Genomic DNA, 22,493 nt, shown 5'->3' with positions numbered 1-22,493 from the left:
TATTTTAGGACCACTGCACAGCTTGCCTTTGGGAGGGTTTTCCCTGTCAGGGAGGGAAGTTGCAACCCTCCAGATGATTTCCCCCTTCTTCACCACCTCACCAGGGTGGTTCTGGTTTCGATCGGGACCCTCCAGCAAGTGAGTTTGAGCGAAACCGTGCACGATCATGGATTCCACTCCGATGAGGAACAAACCAGAAGTCCCAACTACTAAAGTTTTATTTCTGAACAAATTGCATGATGATTTTCTCTTTGACTAATTTTAAAAAACATTTCATTCCCCTTTTAATTTATGAACAATACAATACTATGTATGCAGCTTATTAGTAAATTCCACAGATTTTAGACTTCTTAGTATTAGAAAATTAGCCTTAATATACTTATTTGGAAGTAAGTCCTATGGAACTCAGCTGCCCTGAACTGACTCTAAAATATTCAACTAGATTTCTATACGTATATACCTATCTGTTGCTCTTACCCACACTATGTTTAGATTGCAAAATTTACCTGACCATCAGTGGTGTGTTTCAAACATTTTTACCACTGGTTCAGTGGGCTAGGCTTGGTGGGCGTGCTTTGCGCACATGCATACTTTGAGTGTGCATGCGTGCCAAACGCACTTTGTGCAGGCGCAGAGGCTTTCCAACTCACCTCCTGCAAACCTGCCCTCCCTGTTGCTTCAGCAGCTGCTGAGCAACTATCTGCTGTGCCGTGTAAAGCAGCTGCGCTTCAAAAGCAGGGAATAAAAGTTAGTATGGGAGCCCAGGCGGGTGGGCCCAACAGCAGAGCATTGGAGAGAACTGGTTCAGTCTCTGCTGCTCATCAGCACTACTGGCTCAGCAGAACCGGGCCGAACTGGTAAAATACCACCACTGCTGTGCATGCAATGAGCATTATTAATTTTTTATGCCCCTTTTTATGGTTGAGTTGCAGAACTCTAATAATTAGCATCAATATATTTTTGAATCTAGGTTTTATATACTGCATATATTGTATGTTTTGTACTCATGATAGATGTCCAACCTAAAGCTGTGGATTGTGTTGCTCATTTTCTTACCAGTACCTTATGTTCTTAATTGTTCAATAGTCTATTACCATGTTAACAACAGAGAGGTATACAGTTAATAGCTGCAGATGTATGTTAACAACTGGATATATCAAATAGAAATTGCTTTGGTCAGAAAAGTTCTGTACTACAAAATAAAAATATTATTTTTAATTGGATTATTGTCATTTTCCATAAAGACAGTTGAAAAGTTCAATTATGTTTTTCAGGTATCGAATAATATAAAATTTATCCTTAAAGCCATTCAGTTGATTCATGCAGTTTCCATCCTCGTGATAGTCAAGAAATGAACAACATGTGGTTGTTCTCCCAGGCCTTGTGATTGAGGTAGTTGTAGTGTCCCCTTCAGTTAGCTTACTTTTGCTCCTCTAGTTAACCATGTTCTCATTTTTAAGCTGCCCTGAATCACCAAGGACTTAATGTAGCCCCAAAATTGAAAAAGTAATAAATTCTAACTATTTCCTTCTCTTGATATAGCCCAAAGATGTGGAAGTTCTGTCCTGCTAGCTTCCTTCACACTCCAATGAAAGTCTGTTTCCTTCAACTTTTAACTGGGAAAAATATTAGTCCAGATAATTGATAATATCTTGAAGCAATGTTTAAGGAGTGCGTTGCCTGCTTTACATTTTTCCCAAGGAAAACCCTGTCTCTGGAAAACGCTCCCTCCAATATTTCAAACTACTTCATTTCATGAAAGCAATTTCAAATTTGTTATCTTAAAAGATACAGAATTCATTATGTCAGTTCTGTACTTTATTTATCAAAATATTTTAGCTATTACAGAAATCAATATAATTTAGCACATAAATAGCACATCATAAACATCCAAATAGTTGTAAAATCACAATTTACATTTAACTAAAACATTGTATGACATAGCTGATCTCTGCAAGTTAAAATTATACCAAATGTCTGTTGCAGTGGGCTATTTTACATCATAAACATAGTCTTCTAAGACATGGAAGATGCCTATGAGTATTATGGGAGTACAAGTATGAAAAATATAACTGTGTGTTTTAGAAATGTTCAATTTCCCTACCCTAAAGGAGTTGATAGTTTGTGACTTTTCAGAAGTGAATGATCCAGAATACCATACTTTGAAATGTTACAATTCCGGACATGTGAAAACCTCCCTGCAATTTCAGCCTATTCCAGAAGAAAAAAAATATTCTTAGAGAAAATTGAATATTTTGCAGGGAAAAAACCCATTCTTGTTTTGCTTGTAGCAAAACACTTCTAGCTTGGTGCTTGTACACCTGTCATCTTCTTTTATCAGCTGTCGGGAAAAATAACCTTAGTTCTATTTTTTCGTAACCCTTATTCATTCTCTTTCTCAATACTTCGTTATATAAAACAGATTTATAGTCAAATTTCAGACTATGGTTTGCAGTTATTTTGTACACAAGAGTTAGGGTAAACCATGATCTATGGCCTAGATAATTCAACACGATGATAAAAAATGGATGGGGAAGAAAAGTGACAAAAGTAGTCTTTTCAGCTGCAGGAAAAAACGTTTAAAACAACAAGAAGTGCACTAAGTTTAAGTTTTACAGCATTTTTCTTTCTTTCTTAAGACTATTACATTTAATTTTAGTTCAGGAAGAGACATGGCCAGTGTTAAGTTTTGAATGTAAGACACTATGCAAAGCTTTTCAGTAATCATTTTTGTTAAGATATATGTTTTCCCCTAAGTTCTAACTAAAAATCAAACAAAAATATACCAAATGTTTTTGAATAGTATACAATTACTTCATTGTTTTATTTGACCTCACCTGAATCTCTGGTCACATTATGGCCATTATGAACTATTAGCAAAAATACTATTTTATGTTTAAAGGCTTTTATAAAAACCAACACAAGAAAACACACAGGCCTAAAGTTTTTGTCTCCAAGGCCTTCAGTATCTATAAATTATCTTTAATATTTCCATTCGCATATTAGCTTTTCATGTCTTCATTATTTGGATCTGATCTAGATAAAAACAAATAAAAATTCACATTAAAATGCAGTTTTCTTATAACATACCATAAAATAATTTGCACCTCTGTTACCATTCAGAAATATTTAGACTACTAAGGAGTAATGTACAAATATGTTTATATATTTGTGGTTCTTGCAGGAAACGTCCAGCAGCCTAATTTTTGATAGACAGTTCTGACATATTATTTCAAAATTCAAAATATTTACTAAAGTTTTCAATTTCCATATAATAAATATTGTAGTTATTTATGAGGTTTCTCTGCAACTCAATTTTCAATCTTTGCTGACATCTAGTGGTGTTTTTTTAAACTTAAGATTGGAACTTTTTAGAATAATGTGTTAACCAACTATATGAAACTGTTAGTTGCTGTCCAATTATTCTTTTTCAAAACGTGTATATTTTTATTGCCAAAGCCAAAGCTCATTTTCAATATCTTATTCTGTTGTTAACTCTTTTAACAATGATATAAAGGAGCCGAAGGATCTTTTAATGTAATTTACCTGCTATATTCTGCTTGTTGTAGGAAAATAACTTGACGTCCAGTGCCTCTTCCTAAAAGCTACTTTTGAGAAAAATGCCTCTAGCTGCTCTTTTGTTATGGCAGTTCAAGCAACACTGTTGCTTTGTAGATAATATTAAAGCAAGCAAACTTCAGGTAAGGGCAGGAGTAGCAAAATCATATTTTCTGAATTGCTTACCGTATTTGCCGGCGTATGACTTTTTTGCTCTGAAAAACATGCCTCCAAGTGGGGGGGTCGTCTTATACGCCGGCAAATACGTTGTTGTCACTCGGTGCAAGAGCGACGGGGGCGGAGCTCCGCAACTTGCAAAGCCCCTTCAAGCCCATCTGGAGTCTCTCTTTCTCCTTCTCCTCCCCCACTCACCCACCCACCCTCCAGCTGGCTCAGGGTGCTTGCGGAGGCCAATCTGGAGGTGGGGTGGGGGTGGAGCAGGAGGGTCTCTGGCGGGGCCGCTTCGCCCAGCCAGCCCCGAGCTGTGTAATGGCCCGGGGAGTGGGGGGGAGAAGGTGGTGGGGGTGGACTGTGGCGCCCCTCCTTCTGGGCAGTGGGGCGGGACCGGCAATTTGTTCCTCCCGCATCTCCCTCCCTCTTTGAAAGACCGGGAGGGCTGTGCTTGGGGCAGGGGGGGTGTCCTCGGGAAGTTCCTGATGGGACCCCGCTGGACAGGGCCACCCGGCTCCGGAGCTGCTTTCCAGGGTCCCCTTGCGAAGAAAAGGAGGAAAGGGTCCAGTAGGCGGTGGAAGAAGGTGAGGGACCTCCTCCCGTCCCGTTCCGTCCCTCCTCTTGTCCCCTCCTCCCCTCCCTGCTTAAGAGAGAAAGATCCGCCTCTCCGGCACCGAGCTGCCACCCAGCGCCGCGTCTCCCGGCCAGCGCGCGCTTGCGACTTAGGAACCGGCCAAGCGACTTTAAAACCGAGCGGAGGCCAGAGATAGCCGGAATTACTCTCCACACCACACACACACACACGCACACAGAGAGAGAGAGAGAGAGAGTTGGCAGCTGTCCATCCCCCACCCTTGGGGGGTCATCTTATACGGCGAGTATATAACAAACTCTATATTTTGAGTGGAAATGTTGGGGGCTCGTCTTATACGCCCAGTCGTCTTATACGCGGGCAAATACAGTAAGTACATAGCTTATGAGGACTAATGGAATGGCTAGCCTTGGAAGTGATGAAATAATTCACATATAGCATATTTGTAATATGAACAATTATCTTGGAATGAAGTTCTATAAATGGCTTCTGGTTCAGTATTTGTTGTTCCCTTCTTTTTTAACTGCTTTTGGTTTTTATATATTTGTAAATGCTTTTGATTTTTATAATGTTTTTAGTGTGTTGCATTCTGCAATCCATTTTAAGATACTTTAACAAAGGAAACAATAAAAACACATCTTAAAAATTGTGATAATAGTAAGAACCTTGTGTGTGTACATACATACATACATACTTTGAGCTGCTTTAAACAAAAGCTATCACTTACACCAGAAATTAAAACCATTATTCTTTTTATTGCATTATTTACAATTAAGTTAAAAAAGGAAATGAGTATTTTTATATTATTTTGACTTTAATCACAGAAATAAAACTATTGCTGATATACTAATCAACAATTTTAAATGGAGATAACCTTGTCTGAATGACAATGTCTCATTGAAAGAAGCATCCAAATAATTGTAAGGATACTTACTGTGTAATTTGATCTGATAGCAGAAATAGGCAGGAAAAAACAAAATGAAATGATGGAAAAATATTTTTTTAAAAGGAGGGCTTGTGGAAAGAAAAACAAGGAAGGCAAAATTAAGACATACCTTGTAGCCAGTCCACACCTTCTTGCAATCCTTCTCCTTTAAGAGCATCACTAGCACTGAAAGAACACATTCTTGTAAGTGATAAGCAATTGAAGAAATCTTTTTAAAATTAATCAGCTTCAAGTGAATCACACATAAACAATGGTTTTTAGTTATAAGATCTAGTTTCAAACATCGATGGTATCAAGTGTGAAGTTACTTCCTGCTTGCTGATCTGCTAAAGAAGTTAACACACTGGATTTTCTCTACATGTCTACTCTGGTGCATGCCAAGTTATCTGCCCTACTGTGCTTTATATCTTAATAACACTTTAAAAATTAATCCAAAAAATTAGCATCAAAGAGCCAGCTGCCAATATCTTCTTTTATTTCCAACAATGCTTCTAGGCTCCAAACAAATCCCCCAAATTTGGGGGCAGTTGCAGCCCAGTGCTTTGTAATTGTGTACATCTGCCAAGAAAAATGGCAATGATAAAGCAGAGGATTAAAATATTCTATAGTTTTCAGTATTCATGCTGCTTCTTGCTGGGAAAGCCTTGTGAGGTCCAGCAGCTAGAATGTGTATTTAGCAATGACAAAGTCACATTGCCTGGGTGCACCACGAGGAGGCTAATCTACATTGCAAGCCAGGACACTGCTGCCTAATGGTTAAACAATCTAGATATCCGGCCATAGGTTTAGTAATCCCAGTAACTGCTCATACATAATTTAATTTTATTCATAATTTTATTATGCATGCTGTGAGTTTTTAAAATGAATATTTTAATACACATTTTATAAGCTGTTTTTGTGAATTTTTATGCATTAATGCTGCATTATGTTATGTCATATGAAATAAATAAAATTTTATAGTTGAATGTAAGCCACAATGAAACTATTTAAATTTAGAGAGCTACAAATTGAACCCAAAAATATAAATAGAAGGTTCTCTTTCAACCCCATCCCATATGTATATGTATATATGTGTTTAAAATACAGTGGGTATTTGATCATGTATGCATGGAAGAAATCAACTCTTCCTCATTTTGCACAAAACCTTGTATTCAGTGAAATTTTGCATATTCATCATTAATGAAAATAACACTTTCAAAATAAGAATTATGGAGAGTAAATGTATTTATTGGATAGCACATTATTAACTAGTATGCATAAGAAAACTAAAGCACAATGGAATCAAATTAATTTGCTTTCATAAGCTTATTCACATTAACAAACACCAGAACATTCAAAATCCAAATGCAAAATGTAATTCTGTATTTAATTCATATTAAATATTATTTTAGTTATAGTTATAAAATCAGAATTTTACCAGATCTGCCATGGCTTGTCTTTGATGTTCTCTAATGTCAGTAAATGAGAGACTTTAACAGAGGATACAGCATCTCTAAGATCCATCTTGTTTGCAAAAAACAAAATTGGTATTCGGCGGTGTTTGAGATCTAGAACATAATCATTTGTTAAATTGTCACTATATATATGAAAATTGTTTTAAATAGAAATAGGAAACATACATTGTTCACTAGTCAGTATCTTCCTTACAGACTACAACCCTCAAGATGAAAGCTCTAGGAATGTCTATTTCTGAAGAAATCTCTAAATAATCTTATACTCGCATGTTTAAGCACAAAACCTATTGCAAATGAAAACACATTTCTAAATGCACCAATATATCCTGTTGTTTAAGTAAAAACATTTTAAAACTCTTCTTTCAATACAAATCTCCAAAATATGAAATTAATGTACTGTTTTCTAAATAACAAAAAAGCACATATAAACCAGAATAAATGTATTAGAGAATATGGGGAAGGCAATGATTAATTGCTTTAAAAAGAAATGTTAAATCAGACTGGGAGGATACACACTATGTGGCTCGTTCACATTATGATTTATGTTAAACTAATGAAATAGGTACAGCAGTTAACCTTAGAATGGACAATGAAGATACTGAAGTAGTGGACAGCCTCTGCTTTTCAGGATTAACTATCAAATTAAAGAAACCAGCTATCAAGAAATACATTGCAAACTAGCAGTAGATACCCAGATGCTGCAATTTACAAAGATCACAATTGTGCAGGCAATAGTTTTCCTGTGATCATCTGTAGGAGGGGTGTCAAACTCAAGGCCTGCGGACTGTATCTGGCTTGCAAGGTGTTTGGATCTGGCCCACAGGGCTGCCCTGGAAGGACTGGCCCGTGGTGCATCTGCCAGTGAAAACGGAGCCTGGGAAGGCCGCCCATGGCCCTCATGAGTTCCATTTCTGCTGGAAGAGTGTTAACAAAACAAACTAACAAAACTGCCATTTGATCACATGTGACGTTGAGCTGGCCCTGCCCATCTCTTCCCTGTCCACCCCCGCCCCCAAGGTCAAACACAACCTGATGTGGCTCTCAATGAGATTGAGTTTGACATCCCTGCTCTATAGAAATGAAACTTAGGCTCTGAAGAAGCAGGATAGAAAGTTTAGATGCTTTTGAACTGTGATCTTGAAGTAGAATCATGATAATACCATACAAAACAGAGAAACAAAGACAAGTTCAAATAAATCCAGAATTCTCATTTGAGGCACAAATGATCAGCTCAAATTATCATGCATAGATACCCTAGGTAAAAACCTAGTTCTGTTAAGTAAATCTACAATGCTGGAAAATGTGTAAGGAAAGATGAGAGGAGCACCTGCACCAAGGGGGATGGATTTTATTATAGCACTGACTGGTGCAATGTTGAAAGATCTAAAGAACCAAACTGGGGACAGGCTATCCTAAAAGAAGTTTATCTATATATTGTTAAGAGTTGACTTGATGGAACATACTCAATTAAAAAATTGTCTAATTTTGGAAGTTTTTACTGCAAGTTAAACTCAATTTCTTATTTAATAAAAATATTTAATGTGTAATAAAATAAATTTCAGAAGTTTTAATATTGAATTAAATACATTTCATAGTTATAATAATGAAAAATATACCAATAATGCACATATTTTAATCACAAAGAAAAAAAAAGTAAAGTAGAATTATTTCAAAAGCGATTGATTTATTCTGAAAAAGATTCCTTACCTGGATGAGTCAAGAGAGTGTCAAGTTCTTCCTTGGCCACAACCATTCTTAGTATGTCACTGCTATCAATGACAAAAATAATGGCCTGACAATCTCTGTATAATATAAGAACAAAAGACACGAATTACATGTTGTGAAAAATCTGAATAGTAAGATGGTAAGAAGCTATGAGGCAAAAAAGTGTTATAAGCTATGCTTCAGAATTGCACAGAAAAGCCACATATTGGTACATGCTCTTTAATTGCCCTTATTTGCATCGTGTTGATAATAGGAACAACTAAATAAAACAAGATACCTCTGAAAATTGTTTAGGATCATCAGCAACTCTGGTTTCTTTCTTTCTTTAAAGACCACAACCAAAGGCCATTATTTATTCTTACCTTTTGATTCTGGCTTATTAGGAAAGAACAAGTCAGAATTCCAGTTTTCATGTAATTCTCAAAAATGATTGTTTAGCTTTCCTTCTAGCAGTAGAAGCCAAGTTGGACTGATGGGCAGTGTGCATTAGCAAGCTCTTTGTTCCAAGGAATACAGTAATCCAAATACAGTCAAGGATTTGGAAGAAAAAAATTTCTATTTACATTAAAATTCAGGTTTTTGTAAACAACGATAATAATCAATCTGTATTAAGTGGATTTTAAAAAGAATGACTATTTAGCAAATTTGTTCCATGATACCACTTTGTTATCCATTCATGTACCAGGCTGCATTAAACAATTCATGCAATTACAAACTTGTAAAAAGTGGGAAATGAAGTAAGTCTGAGAAAGCTCAGTTGAAAAATTGTAATATATACTGTACTACAGCAGTTGTAGAATAGCATTAATACATTCCCGCTCCATAGCAGCCCTCTCTGCCCCCAAAGCAGTAGGAGACAGTCATGTTCAATATGTGATGTGCTGCAATAATGTAACAGGAGTTATTCATAAAAATGAGGTTATATGGTAATTTGCTAAATCTGAAAGCTTAACTACTATAAAGTAAGTGTAAAAGACAATCCCGTACCTACATACATCTATACAGTTCAGTGATTTACTCTAAGTATGCAAGTATAGCCTCAATATACTTTAAAAACAAAAATAGCAACTTTGTTTGAAGTTTCAAAGTGGTGAGGCTTTAAATTTTTCTCTTTTTATAATGAATATAATATAATATAATAATATAATATAATATAATATAATATAATATAATATAATATAATATAATATAATATAATATATAATATAAATTGTAATAGAAGCTTAGATGCTTAATGTAGCAGCTTTTGATCTAATTTTTCACAATTAAGCAGTAAACTTTAGTGTTTTCAAGATGTAAAATGTTTAAATACTGGAGAAAGGAGACATAATTCATATCAATCCATTACATATATCATTTTATGTTATTTCGTGTAACTATTCAAGGAAAGAATTTTAATTCATGTTACCTAAAAACAATTTTATAGGCACTCAGACATTTTTTACTATAAGATGAACTAATATCTTGTATCTTAATGTATCCATTAATTTATTCTATATATTCAACAATTAAGCAGCTGTAAATATATTAAATATAAGATCCATGCTGTACAATCTGTAGTCCGCCCTAAGTTAATGGGTTGCAATTTCTGTAAGTTGCTTTACAGGAAGCCCTTGGCTTACAATAACAATTGGATCTAGAATTCTGGTTGATATGTGATGTGGTCATAAAGCATGACAGCATCACTTAATGATGGCAATCCCTGCAGTCCAATTGCCATGGTTAAGTGAATCCCAAAATCAGAGAAGAAGCCAGGAAGAATTTACAAGTCCCAGGCCAGCAGGTAGGTAAATGGCTGCTGCCAGTGGGGGAAGGAATAAGTGAATGCTTTGGGCTGGATTGGGGAGGATGTGTGAGGGTACATGAGAGGAAGGAGGACATGATGAAAAGCATCGTACAGGTTGGAAAGAGAGATATGTGAGGGGTGCCATCAGTGGTGGGATTCAAATTTTTTTACTACCAGTTCTTTGGGTGTGGCTTGTTTGGTAGGCATGGCTTGGTGGTCATGTGACTGGGTAGGCCTGGCCAACTCGGCAGCACCTTGCTATGAGTGACATTGAGTTGGCCATGCCCACTCAGTCACATGACCTGCAGAGACAGGATGATTTCCTATATACCTTCCCTCCCCCCCTGCCCTTGGGCTGACAAAAAAAATGAATAGCCCAACTAAAGATCACGACTGCCTGACCAGTCTGCTTGCTGAATGGAGGGTTTTTGGGGTGGTTTTTGTTTTGTTTTTTGCCAGAAGCCCCACAGAGATAAATTTGTATTGCCAAATCTTACTGTACCTCATTGCAGCGCTGCCTGCAGCTGCTGCGGGCGCTGCTCCGGCCATCTGGATGCCCAAGTAAAGAACCGCACCAGCTCAGGGTGACTATGAGGAGCAAGAGGGGAAACCAAGGCACTTGCCTCATAGCAGCCAACTTCGCTCTCTCTTGCTCCAGTTAGGCGCTCCCGGCTTGCACAAGGAGGCAGACACCGCGTAGATGTGTTTTAAAAGTCAGAGAACTTTGCCCAAGACTTCTTGTGTATTTAGGGTCTATACCTCTCCCAACGATGAGGTGGCGGCGATCTAACAAAATGTCTTCCAGCTCTTAAAGATCAACTTTAAGAGCTCACCTATGGAAGAAGCCAAGAACGAGAGCAAATGTAGCGGTGGTGACAGGGGTGTGTGATGGGTCCCTCTGCAGTTCAGGTGACAGCCAGGGCTTCGGCACCTCTTTTCCTCAGAGGCGCAGTGTCTGCCTCTGTTCACACTCTTCGTGGAGGGACACACACGCCTGTCACCCTGCCACCACTACTTTTGCTCTGAGTTCTTGACTTCTTCCATGGGGGTGCTCTTAAAGTCGACCTTTAAATGGTCCTGGGACATCGGCCCACCTGCCCAGTACCCACCCTCCCGGAGAATGCCTTTTTCCTTCTCCTGGCAGATACGCCTATTCCAGCCTTGCCCAGCCAGTCAGCAGGTGGCCACATATCCCGGGGCTTCTTGCCCCCTTTGTTGCAAGATGCTTGCAGCTGCTGTGTGCTTTTTTTGGTGCGGCTGCAGTCCAGCAGCTGCACCAAAAAAAGCATGCCCTGTTCTATGTGCCGGGCCTGGCAAGTCTGAGTAGCCAGCACATAAAACAGGGTGGCGCTGGACCATTGGAGAACTGGAGCAAAGAGCCAGAGATCAGTAGCTGCCTCTTTTGGTGCAGAAAGCCTCCCTGAATTGGCTGGCTGGTCTCCTCTTTCTCTGCCTGTTTGTTCTGTATGGACGACGAGGAGAAGACTAGCTGTCCAAAGGGGTCCCATGCCAAATCACCGCTATTGGTTCATCCGAGCTGGTGCGAACCAGTTGAATACCACCTCTGGGTGCCATGAAGGTTGGGGAGGATGCATGGAGGTGTGGCATAAATCAGGAACAGTGTGGAAGAGTGCACTGACTTTCTGGGAAAACGAGCAGGGAAGATTGCAAATGGAAATTGTATGATTGCAGGATGCTTGGCAGCCAGTCGTTAGAGTGAATGAGTTACCAAGTGCCCAGTTTGTGATCATGTGACCATAGGAGTAGTGCAATGGCCATAATTTTGGGTATCAGTCATGAGTACTTTCGTTCAGTATTAATGAATGGTGAATTGATGAATGGTCATAAATCCAGGACTACTTGTACTAGCCAGGACTGCTAGAAAAAAGGAATTTAATTTGGGCATTTTAAAGGATTATGTCTTTAAAAGGTATTAAATTAGTATTTGCTGCTACAACAATATTTTTCACAGGAACAGATAGTTAACTTCCTTTCACATATTACCCAATTATTCCCAGATTTGAGGTTTTTATACAGATTATATATATTTATATTATTCCAGTTCATCATACTTTCCCTTTGTTCATGCTTGAGAATGTTGCAGACAAGACTAAGAGAAACTTAATTATAATTTTACTCTGCAAACTATTTTAACTAAATAACTTCAACAGAGGAATGCACAACTAAGTTTTATTGTTAAAAATGGACTTACTTATAATAATGTTCCCAGAGATTTCTGTATCTTCCTTGACCTGACATATCAAACACAGTGAATGATAAACTGTAAAGAAACAATAAAATAGAGCATTAGATCTGTGACGCATTCTGGATTGCAATCTTGCATAAATTATATTATGCCAATTCAGTGTAATAATAACTTTCTGACTGGTACACATTTTAAAAATTGACCTTTGATTTAATATGATGTGTGAGTTTTATTGATAAGTATCAAACTAAATTAAAAACAGTTTTATACAATGGAATAATCCATATTAAAGAAAAGTACTTAATTGGATCTTCATACTGTTGTCTTACTCAGTGCTGTGCACTTTACATTTAGAAAAAGAAAACTATTCCTCATCACTCTTGTATTCCATTCCATGCTCCCAAAATTTGCCTTGAACAACATCTACCTCTGTAATCTTGTTAACCTGCAATCCAAAATATGGCTATATACTATATGATATAATTTAGTGTTTCTTCTAATCTGAAATGTATCACATCTAGTTCCAGATTTCTAAACTGCTTGAATAGTATTCATCTTTTTTTTTTTTAAAAGACATGTTCCCAGATTATAATTTTATACAACACCTTAACTATTAAAAGCTAATCAGTAGCTTTAATAGACAATCATCATATGGTCAGGAAGATGAGCCCAGCTCTAAAGTATCTTTCAGATTTACTGGTCATGTCCATAACATAACAGATGGGTGTGTTTTGCTTGCAAAGAAAGTTATTCATTTATCCAACATTTCCTATTAAACTACGAGAATAGTGTTAGAAATGAAGAAGCAATGTGGGTCTGCCTAAGAACATCTAAACTAGCCGCATGATTTGTCTCCAATAGTTTCTCTAAAGCATCTTTAACATGTCTTGAATCCAAGATCTTATTCAAGAAGCAAGTTCAGGTAGACACTGTAGCGATGCTGATTTTATCGGAAAATATATGTATCAAGGTTGTTTTCCATTTTTCTAATAAACTTTTCTTCCCAGAGATTTAGGTTTATTAAAAAGAAAGTTTTTCATTAAAACTTTCTTCACATGTGACATAAACAATTCAGACTTACTTATGTGTTTCAGGACATGACAGAACGAAAATATGTCACTTTAAATGTTACATCTGAAACATTTTCTTTAATGATTTAATGCATAATTATATACAGTATAAAAACTATAAAATATTGGAATAAAAGCATACTACCTAGATGTTTTGAATTTCTCTATACTGAATCCTATTGTAGGAACAATATCTTGAGCTTGAGCCTATGCAAAAAAAATTTGAATTAAAAACAAATTATGTTTATATTTAAAATCAGTAATATATATTCTTTTTTAATCAGGGCGGAGATCTGACTGGCTTAACTACCGGTTTGGTGATTTACGAGGTTCAATGATTTACGATGTGCTTCCTTGCACACTGCAGGCGCGCGCCTGTAAATTGTCATCAGCACACTGCGTGCAGTGTGCAGCCTTTGAAAAAGCCCTTTTTAATTGCTTTTTAAACTGCAGCTGTGCCTCGCATGGCAGCTGAAGTTGAAACAGCAGGAAATAAAGGTCAGGTAAGAGCCCAGGCAGGTGGGTGGGCAAAAACATCAGCAGACATACCGGTTCTACAGAGATAGACAGAACTGGTAGAAACCCACCCCTGCTCTTAATTGAAATAATATTGAAGCTGTAATAAAAATATATTATCAAAATGTATAACAAGTAATGATACTAACACCTATAAAAGAATACATGTTTTTGAATAAAAAAGAAATATTTAACTTTTAAGTTTGTCCCTAATGTTTACTCTGCATAATGGCTTTTTAATTTGATTTTATTCAGTCCAATAAGGTATACATAAGGTAAGGTATACATACTACCTTACATTTAATTTTACTTCATCTATTAGTATTCAACAATGTTATGTTGTTATTCCTGTTATCTTATAATGTGAGTTGTTCAGGTGCTATATTAATTTGGATGAACCTTTATTGACTATGTTTTGTTTTGTTTTGTTGCTCTCTGTTGTTTGTTCCCACCTTTTTAATCATGTTTTATTATGAGCTGTCAACAATTGATCTGGAATTAGGTGGTGTGGAAATCAAATAAATAAATAAATAAATTTATTTCAAGCCTAAATATTTGCCTATAACTTCTGTAGCAGGTGTTCATCAGGGTTGATACTGTTGTTTATCTTATGATAATTCAATTACAACCTTCACTTTTGAAACAAATAAGTATGTAGTTGAGAAAAGTAGTAAAGAATATAAGCACTGGATCTGTCTCAATCACTTATCTAAATGTTAGTCATCAACACTGTGGATGTAGATCCAATATTTAATGTACTCTTTCTGTGTTCCTCACAACCTATAGGGATTAGTGTGTTTTCCTGCAATCTAAGTACATTGTAGAATCTCCTAACTTGAGAAAGATAGAATGAATGATGCACCAATTTCAATATATAAAAATATTTATGATCTGTCAAACATAAGTATTTCATCTTCTTAACTGGAAGATGATTTACTGGTAAGAAACATTGAAATGTTTAGGAACCAGTAAATCTCAACTTTCTTGTATTTTGCATTTAAATACAGAACACGTATACTTTCTATGTTTTTGGTAGTTATTAAATTGCTTCTTTAACAAATCAATCATTATTTATAATGATATAAATTATCTGAATGCTTTCATGACTTAAATATTCTTTTACAGAGATATAATCAAACAAGTCACTGCTCATTTAAATCCAAAAATATTATAGTGTGAATGATTTATTATATATTTTAAGCTACAGAAAAACAAAATGCTCTGGATTAATTGCATAGAAGAGTAAAAACATAAAATTCCACAGCAATCAGTATGTGAAACAGAATATAAATTGTACAAATATACATACTTTAACCAAGAGTATTACAATTCTTTAAAAAGATAGGACTGAAATCTTAGATTGTCTTAAAAAAATAAGTCAAATAAAGATATTAATGTGGTATTGAATATCCCTAAAAAGGACATCCATAATGGAATACCAAGGCAAAAAAAGCTTACAAGCACATATTATTACATTACATATACATGTACTTAATTTTCATTGGGATTTCATTCTACCCTTTATGTCAGGATTCCGGCAGCTATCCCCATTTAAATCATGAGTCTTGAACCAAACTTCCAAAACTTAAAAGAAGATTATTGGGAGTTAACATGCCGGCACTGCCTGGGTATAGTCGACTCTGAGACACATAATTCATTGTCACCCTTGACTCTGGTTTCCCACCCACCCCCAGGGCATATCGTAATTCATATTCTCCAATAGGACACGTCCATAGCCAAGAGTCATCAATCATGCTCTCCAGTTAGAATTTTGCACGGCAGAAACTTTGAAAACATTTATGGAATTCGGTTTCAGTTTTGCAAGCTGTTACAATGCTCCCCCCTCCCTTTCTGTTGGCAACCCTAAAAAGACTAGAGAAATATTTTATGACTATATAATTATGGATAATAAAACTGCAGATAATGAAGTCTGGAGTCTATAGGGATTAGAGAAGACCAGTGACTGATTGGAGGGTATATTGTGAAAAAAATCAGGGATGACCTTCTGGAAAAGAAAAAAGCACTGCAAAGACTGGTAACTGTGTATGAGAAGGAAAAGTGGGAGCGTTGATGAGGGGGTGACTGGTAAATACTGAAAAGATACAGGAAAATATAGATTAAGCAGATTGGTAAGACCGGCAGCAGGTTTCTGGGAAAATGTATTTGAGGCCAAATGAATCCTTTTATACATATACAAAGTGGCAGACAGATAAGAATCGCATTTCCAAACCCACAATTGTGCCAAAATCTTTACTATAATTAGTTCTGATCCATATATATCAACTGCAAATACATTAAGTTACCTATAGGTAGTCCTCAACTTACAACAGTTCATTTAGTGTCTGTTTGAAGTTACAAGAGCATTGAAAAAGCAACTTATGCCCATTGCAACATCCCCATGGTCACAGATTTATATTCAGATGCTTGACAACTGGTTCATGTGCAGTGTGTCGGGGTTATGTAATTATCTTTTGTGACTTTCTGACAAGCTAATTCAATGGGGAAGCCAGATTCACTTAACTGTGTTACTAACAACTCCAGTGATTCACTTAACATATGTGGCAAGAAAAATCATAAAATGGGCAAAACTCACTTAACAAATTTCTTACCTAGGAACATAAAATCTGGGCACAATTATGGTTAAGTCAACAACTATCTGTATAATTAGGGCCCCTATGTATGTACAGTAAATAGCATTAACTTACTTTACTATGCAACACTAGTTTAAAAGTCATAAAACTGCTAATGGTCCTCAGCAAAATGGACCTATTAGTTCTTAATTGCTTCAGTGTTAATATTGGTTATTTTTTCCTTAGAGGATAAATTAAATAGCCAATATTAACACTGAACCAATGAGTCTGAGATCTTAGTAATTAATACTTTCACAATGTTTTTTTAATTCTGAAGTTATTGAAATTATTTATTCATGAGATGATTAAAGTTTACAGTCCAAAGAATATTTTTTAAGTTCAGTTTTACAAATTTAAATACAATTCCTATTAGCATTTATTTTTGGAAAGATAACCATACAAAATGAAAAGTTTACTTACAATTTACTCCTTCTAAAAGAGGTATATATAAATTTTGTCTTGAAATTAAATATTGCAATGTATTAAATATTCCATGTTTCCACAAATACCTCTAGTTATATATATCAGTTTTTCAACAATATACAATGAATTGGTAATAAACTAAAAATGTCTACTTACATTATATGGTTTTAACTTGTTGATAATTGTTGTTTTACCACTGTTGTCTAATCCAAGGCACAGAACATGAACTTCTTTCTTTTTCAGACCAAGCCAACTTGCCAGTTTATCAAATAATCCCATAATTTTGATTGAATGGCACAGACAATTTGTGTATTTCTAAAGGTTGGACAGAGATAAGATGATAGATTTAAAATTGAAATTACTATAGATGAACATGAAGGCAAAGATTCTAAGACAATTAAATCAGAAGCATCCTGGCGAAGAAATTGTTGCAAATCATGTCACAGCAGGTTGGTTAGCCTAAGGAACAAGATAAGCTGCTTATTTGGAAAATCTTCTGGTCAAAACAGGCTAGGTACTTATCTTCTTGTTAAAGCACAACATATTCCTGTCAATGGATAAATGTGATTTTACAATTCATAAAGCATTGTGCAGTGAAGCTAGTTTTTTATTTGTTAAAAAAGAGAAGTAGATCGATGTTTCTTGTTTTATAGTTTAACCCAAATCAGAACATTCTATACAGTGCACTGTTAAAAATATTCAAGGATCAAGAAGTGAATCCAATAATTATATCATACCCACAAATAAGACTTTCATGCCTTATTAAAAAGGATTTGAGTTTTACGTTATAACATCTATTGCCAGTAGTTTAGCTTTATAAAACCTTTGTATCTGTAAATATAGTGGGACTACAGGGGTCTTTGGGTACAACTGAATAATATTCAGTCAGATGTGATGAACATAGAAAAAAAAACACATTTATAACACTACACAAAGAAAATACACTTAGTCTACTTCCTCTGGGTATTGTTTTCACCCAAGATCTCCAAGCCATGTGGTCCTGTCCACCATTAAACCTTCTTTCCAAGCAACTTCCGTGATACCAGTGTCTTTTTCCCCACTTGGAACCCAGAAGGATATTTCTTCCAACAGCAGGCAAACAGATTTCCAAATAAAACCAATACACTTTTTTTTCCTCTCAGCATTTCTCTAAAAAGGTCTAGATGCTATACTGCAAATGTGGATTATGCCTGAATTTAGTCTGTATGCTGTTTTGCCATTTCTTCTTTCAAATGAAATCTACAACTAATCAGGCAAGACAGGTATTTAAGGATGTAGCATTCCTCCATCCCCACACCCAGCTGTGAATAAACTTGCTGCATTTCTGGTTCTACCCAGATATCAGAATTGTTTAAGGGTAAATCAAGAGCACTATTTCCCAGGCTGGTGCTTTTCGAATATATGGACCCCGAATCCAGAATCCCTTCCTAGCGTGGCCTGAGAACGATGCGCCTTTAAATCCTACGCATCCGGGGAGCCGCTTGAAAGAACAACACACGGTTCAAGAGGTAAAACCCAGATTTAAAATCCTTGCTCTGCCACGAAGCTGGCCGGTTAGCGTGAGTCGATCCCGCTCTTTCGTATAGATCAGGGGTCTCCAACCTTGGCCACTTTAAGCCTGGAGGACTTCAACTCCCAGAATTCCCCAGCCAGCTAGTTGAAGTCCTCCAGGCTTAAAGTGGCCAAGGTTGGAGACCCCTGGTATAGATAACCTAATCCTCTCCCAGGATTCGTCCAAATAAAGGAGGGGTGGGATGGGATGTGGAAAGCCAGGCGATTTAATCTTACATAGAAAGACGACATAACTTTAAATTATAAGTACAAGAAAAGCACTCAACCCGACGTACCTCCACCCTCCCCTTCTCTTTTTAAAGAAGCAGGAATCCGCGCTTCTACTATACTCACCAAAGCAAACGCTACCAAACAATAGCTGTCCGTCGGGCCTTGAAGGAGCAAGAACCCTCTTCTCTCCCCCCCCCCCCGCACTTCCCCGACGCCTACGTCGTTACCTCGGAAACAGAACCGTTCTGTAAACCACGCCCCTCCTCGAGGCGGAGCTTCTTTTCCAGTCCAGGGTGGCGGTGAACTTTTGACGGTTCTTTGCGGGGTCAAGCATCGCCATTGCCTAGATAAAAAAGCGGGGGTGATCCGCCATAGAAGCCTTCACCTTCCGCCCTGAGGCTTTTCCTGACAGGAAGAATACAGAATGATGGATCCAGAGTTTGAATATAACGGTGACGAAGAAGTGCGGCGGGAAGGAACAATAATCCCGATAGTCTGCCCTCCGCCTTCCACATTTGGCGCCTGGTCAATGTCTTCTTTAAATGAAACGTTTAAAAGCTCAATATGTCTGCATAGGAGTGAGGGGAGGGTGTCAGAGATGTGATTGAGAAAGACGGCTGGCTGGCTGGCTGCCTGCCTGTTAATCCGTATAACACAAATTAACCGCATTCATTCTATTAACTCCAAGCATTAATTTACCAAATTATATTGCGCGCCTCTTTACAGCCCCTCCTCTTCCTGCTGTATGTTAGAGTTGTCAATTGTGTTGGCGGCTTGAAGAGTTAAAATGTTTTAAGGCAACAAAAATTCACATCTGAACTTAAATGGGCGTTTATTTTATAATTCTGTTCTCCGTTTCTGATTCGGTGTGCATAGGGATCTTTCCAAATCATTCCTGTTGATCTTTCAGCATGGTTTATCCGTGTTCTTGTATTAATATGTGATTGTGTTTCTTGGCCATATCTGCTGTTTGCTAATGCATTTCTGAAGAAAGATATTTTTTTTGCAGACTTAACAGCTTGGTTTCCTTGATTTTAACTTTTGCAATTCCCCTTTATTACTCATTTTGCATATTGTGTGGCATCAATTTGCACAATAATTCAGGGGCATTTACCTTCTGTAATAATAACTGAGCATATTGTACTGGGAAAGAGGAAAGAAAGTACAGCATTGCATTCTTGCTTGCTTTATAGAATATTGTTGAATTTAATTTTCTTGCTGAAATTGAGGATTGACTAATGGTAAACTATGGTAAAATTATTTCTTCCCCAAACCCAAAAACTTTAACCTTAGACTTGATCTCACCCCATTCCTAAGAGGTCTGTAAGGGGTGTGCATAAGTGCACCAACGTGCCTACAGTCCCTGTTCTAATGTTTCCATTTTATTCCTGTCCATTTCATGTATTAACCATGTTTATACTTATATCTAATACATGCTTGACAAAATAAATAAAATAAATATGAATTGTACTCATGTGAGTCTGGAAGAACCTTGCCCAAACAGTACTTAAGACTTCCTATAGGAAGTATACCAGTGTTTTCTAGCTTTTGTACTTCCACTCCAGGTAATAATGGGCAATTTGCCGATAGTTTGCAAGATTCTAAAATGTTTGAATTATTTTGTGCTTAGAAAATGTGATTTTTTCCCTCTTAGTAATAACCAAGATGCAGATTGTTAACATGCTGCTTTAAAGTCAGCTCCTCTTGAATTGTCTTATGGCAACTGTTCCACAAATCCAATTGTATTGGAAGGTTTACTCATTAAAGAAGGAAGCCCTGATCAGTTTAATTGCAGTTTAGTTTTAGAGGTAATACCAAGATTTCAGATTGTGCTAGATTTATAACATCTCTTTCTATAAAAGAACTAGAGAAAAGTCAAGCTTCTAAGCTCTATTTCCCAAGTTAATAGTAGCAAGGAAGGATTAGACAACCCCCCCCCCAGCCAAACTAGACTTTGCTCTAATTTGCCTTTCAATCTGTAGTTCAAGGTCAGATGCAGTGTAGGCTACATTAGTTCACATTTTCTGACCTTATGTGAAATAGGTGGGATAATACAGGACAGGAAACAATGGTTCTTGGATTTGCTTTGATCCAGTGCATATGTTGTTAATTTTTTAAAAATATATAGCCAGTTGCATTATCTGGTTATAAAAAAATTAAGTTTATTATCTGTAATGTGTGCATTAATAAAAATAGCTGGTTTCTCTAATCTGTAGGATTTTTTAAAATTACACAGTTTAGGTGAACAAACACACTGAGAAGTAACCACGAATACTATACTTTTATTTGCTAATAAATATCTTAGTAAACAGGCATATTCCCTTTGTAAGACTTGATAATGCCTCTTAGGAAATCATAGAAAAATAAAACACAATAATAATCAGTAACTTGTACTTTGTACAAATATCTTATTATGTTGCTCAGCAGGTAGCTTTGCCAAACCCCATACTCTTTCTGTAAATAGATGGCATATGAATGCAATTCACCTTAAAATGCCCTTGTTATGAGAGCCGAGCATTTTATTACATTGCTAACTTAATAGGCAAGCTAGCACATGAAAATTCACATGAAACATATCATGTAGATTTCACATAAGGAGAATAATTTATCTCAAGTAAAATCATTAATATTTAATTTAAAAATGGGAATCAGGATGAAATTGGAATTTTGAATATATATATATATATATATATATATATATATATATATATATGTATGTGTGTTTTCTGAGGTTCTCGGGTATTTGTATGTGGATCTTTGGTTGTTCGGGTTTTCTCCCGCGTAAGATTCGAAGTATCTAGGCAACGTTTCGATGAAGTCTCATTCATCATCTTCAGGCTTTTGTCTCCGGCTCTGTGCTTCTCAGAGTAATGGAGATTGCAGCTGCTTCCTCCTTTTAACTGCCAGTGGGGTGGGACTTGATTGGGTGGGGGCTTGGCTGTGTTCTGATTGGGTGGGGGTGTGTTCTCATTGGTAGGGGTTTGGCTGTGTTCTGATTGGTTGGGGGTTAGCCGTGTTCTGATTGGTTGGAGGCGTGTTCTGTTCAGGTGGGGGCTTGGTTGTGCTCAGGTTAGTCTTAGTTGCTGGGGATTTGAGCTGGAGAGTTGTGATCTTGCTGTTTGGCTTCTAGTTCGTGGTCCTGCTGCATCTTCATAGTGGGTGTCGGTTTGCTTCATGTATGGCTCAGAGGGGTTTGAAGTGGGTAGTGATGCACTGCAGCAAGATCACAACTCTCCAGCTCAAATCCCCCAGCAACTAAGACTAACCTGAGCACAACCAAGCCCCCACCTGAACAGAACACGCCTCCAACCAATCAGAACACGGCTAACCCCCAACCAATCAGAACACAGCCAAACCCCTACCAATGAGAACACACCCCACCCAATCAGAACACAGCCAAGCCCCCACCCAATCAAGTCCCACCCCACTGGCAGTTAAAAGGAGGAAGCAGCTGCAATCTCCATTACTCTGAGAAGCACAGAGCCGGAGACAAAGCCTGAAGATGATGAATGAGACTTCATCGAAACGCTTGCCTAGATACTTCGAATCTTATGCGGAGAAAACCCGAACAACCAAAGATCCATATATATATATATATATATATATATATATATATATATATATATATATACAC

The 22,493-nt window shown here is 36.9% G+C and overlaps 1 protein-coding gene across 6 annotated transcripts; it reads right to left on the bottom strand.

Moving 5' to 3' along the window:
- Window positions 1-1,805: 1,805 nt before the first annotated feature.
- Window positions 1,806-19,324, bottom strand: ARL6 (ARF like GTPase 6). 6 transcript variants are annotated; one of them, XM_087937443.1, is made up of 8 exons: window positions 19,087-19,324; window positions 17,234-17,392; window positions 13,654-13,715; window positions 12,445-12,513; window positions 8,429-8,523; window positions 6,685-6,814; window positions 5,377-5,432; window positions 1,806-3,036 (listed from the first exon to the last, which is right to left on the bottom strand). In XM_087937443.1, the coding sequence occupies exons 2-8, from the start codon at window positions 17,354-17,356 to the stop codon at window positions 3,011-3,013; spliced, it is 561 nt and encodes a 186-aa protein (XP_087793569.1). In that variant the 5' UTR covers window positions 17,357-17,392; window positions 19,087-19,324; the 3' UTR covers window positions 1,806-3,010. The 6 variants fall into 6 exon arrangements, with proteins under 6 accessions (XP_087793569.1, XP_087793567.1, XP_026556530.1 ...); XM_087937441.1 differs by having other exon boundaries at window positions 1,806-3,031; window positions 13,651-13,715; window positions 19,087-19,223; XM_026700745.2 differs by having other exon boundaries at window positions 18,983-19,100.
- Window positions 19,325-22,493: the final 3,169 nt, after the last annotated feature.

Source organism: Pseudonaja textilis, chromosome 7 (genome assembly GCF_049901715.1).
Source record: "Pseudonaja textilis isolate UNSWEBS1 chromosome 7, rPseTex1.2, whole genome shotgun sequence".
In the NCBI taxonomy this organism is placed as follows: domain Eukaryota; kingdom Metazoa; phylum Chordata; class Lepidosauria; order Squamata; family Elapidae; genus Pseudonaja; species Pseudonaja textilis.
This window is presented reverse-complemented; position numbering and strand designations above follow the sequence as displayed.

What these genes read in the sequence shown, in the direction of transcription:
- ARL6 (XM_087937441.1), bottom strand. Translation starts at nt 17,356, where the DNA reads ATGGGATTATTTGATAAACTGGCAAGTTGGCTTGGTCTGAAAAAGAAA. An exon ending in CTCTGGGAACATTATTATAA is followed by an intron (nt 8,524 to 12,444) that starts GTAAGTCCATTT and finishes TATATTATACAG; the next exon opens with AGATTGTCAGGCCATTATTT. An exon ending in AGGTGTGGACTGGCTACAAG is followed by an intron (nt 3,032 to 5,376) that starts GTATGTCTTAAT and finishes TATCTAGATCAG; the next exon opens with ATCCAAATAATGAAGACATG.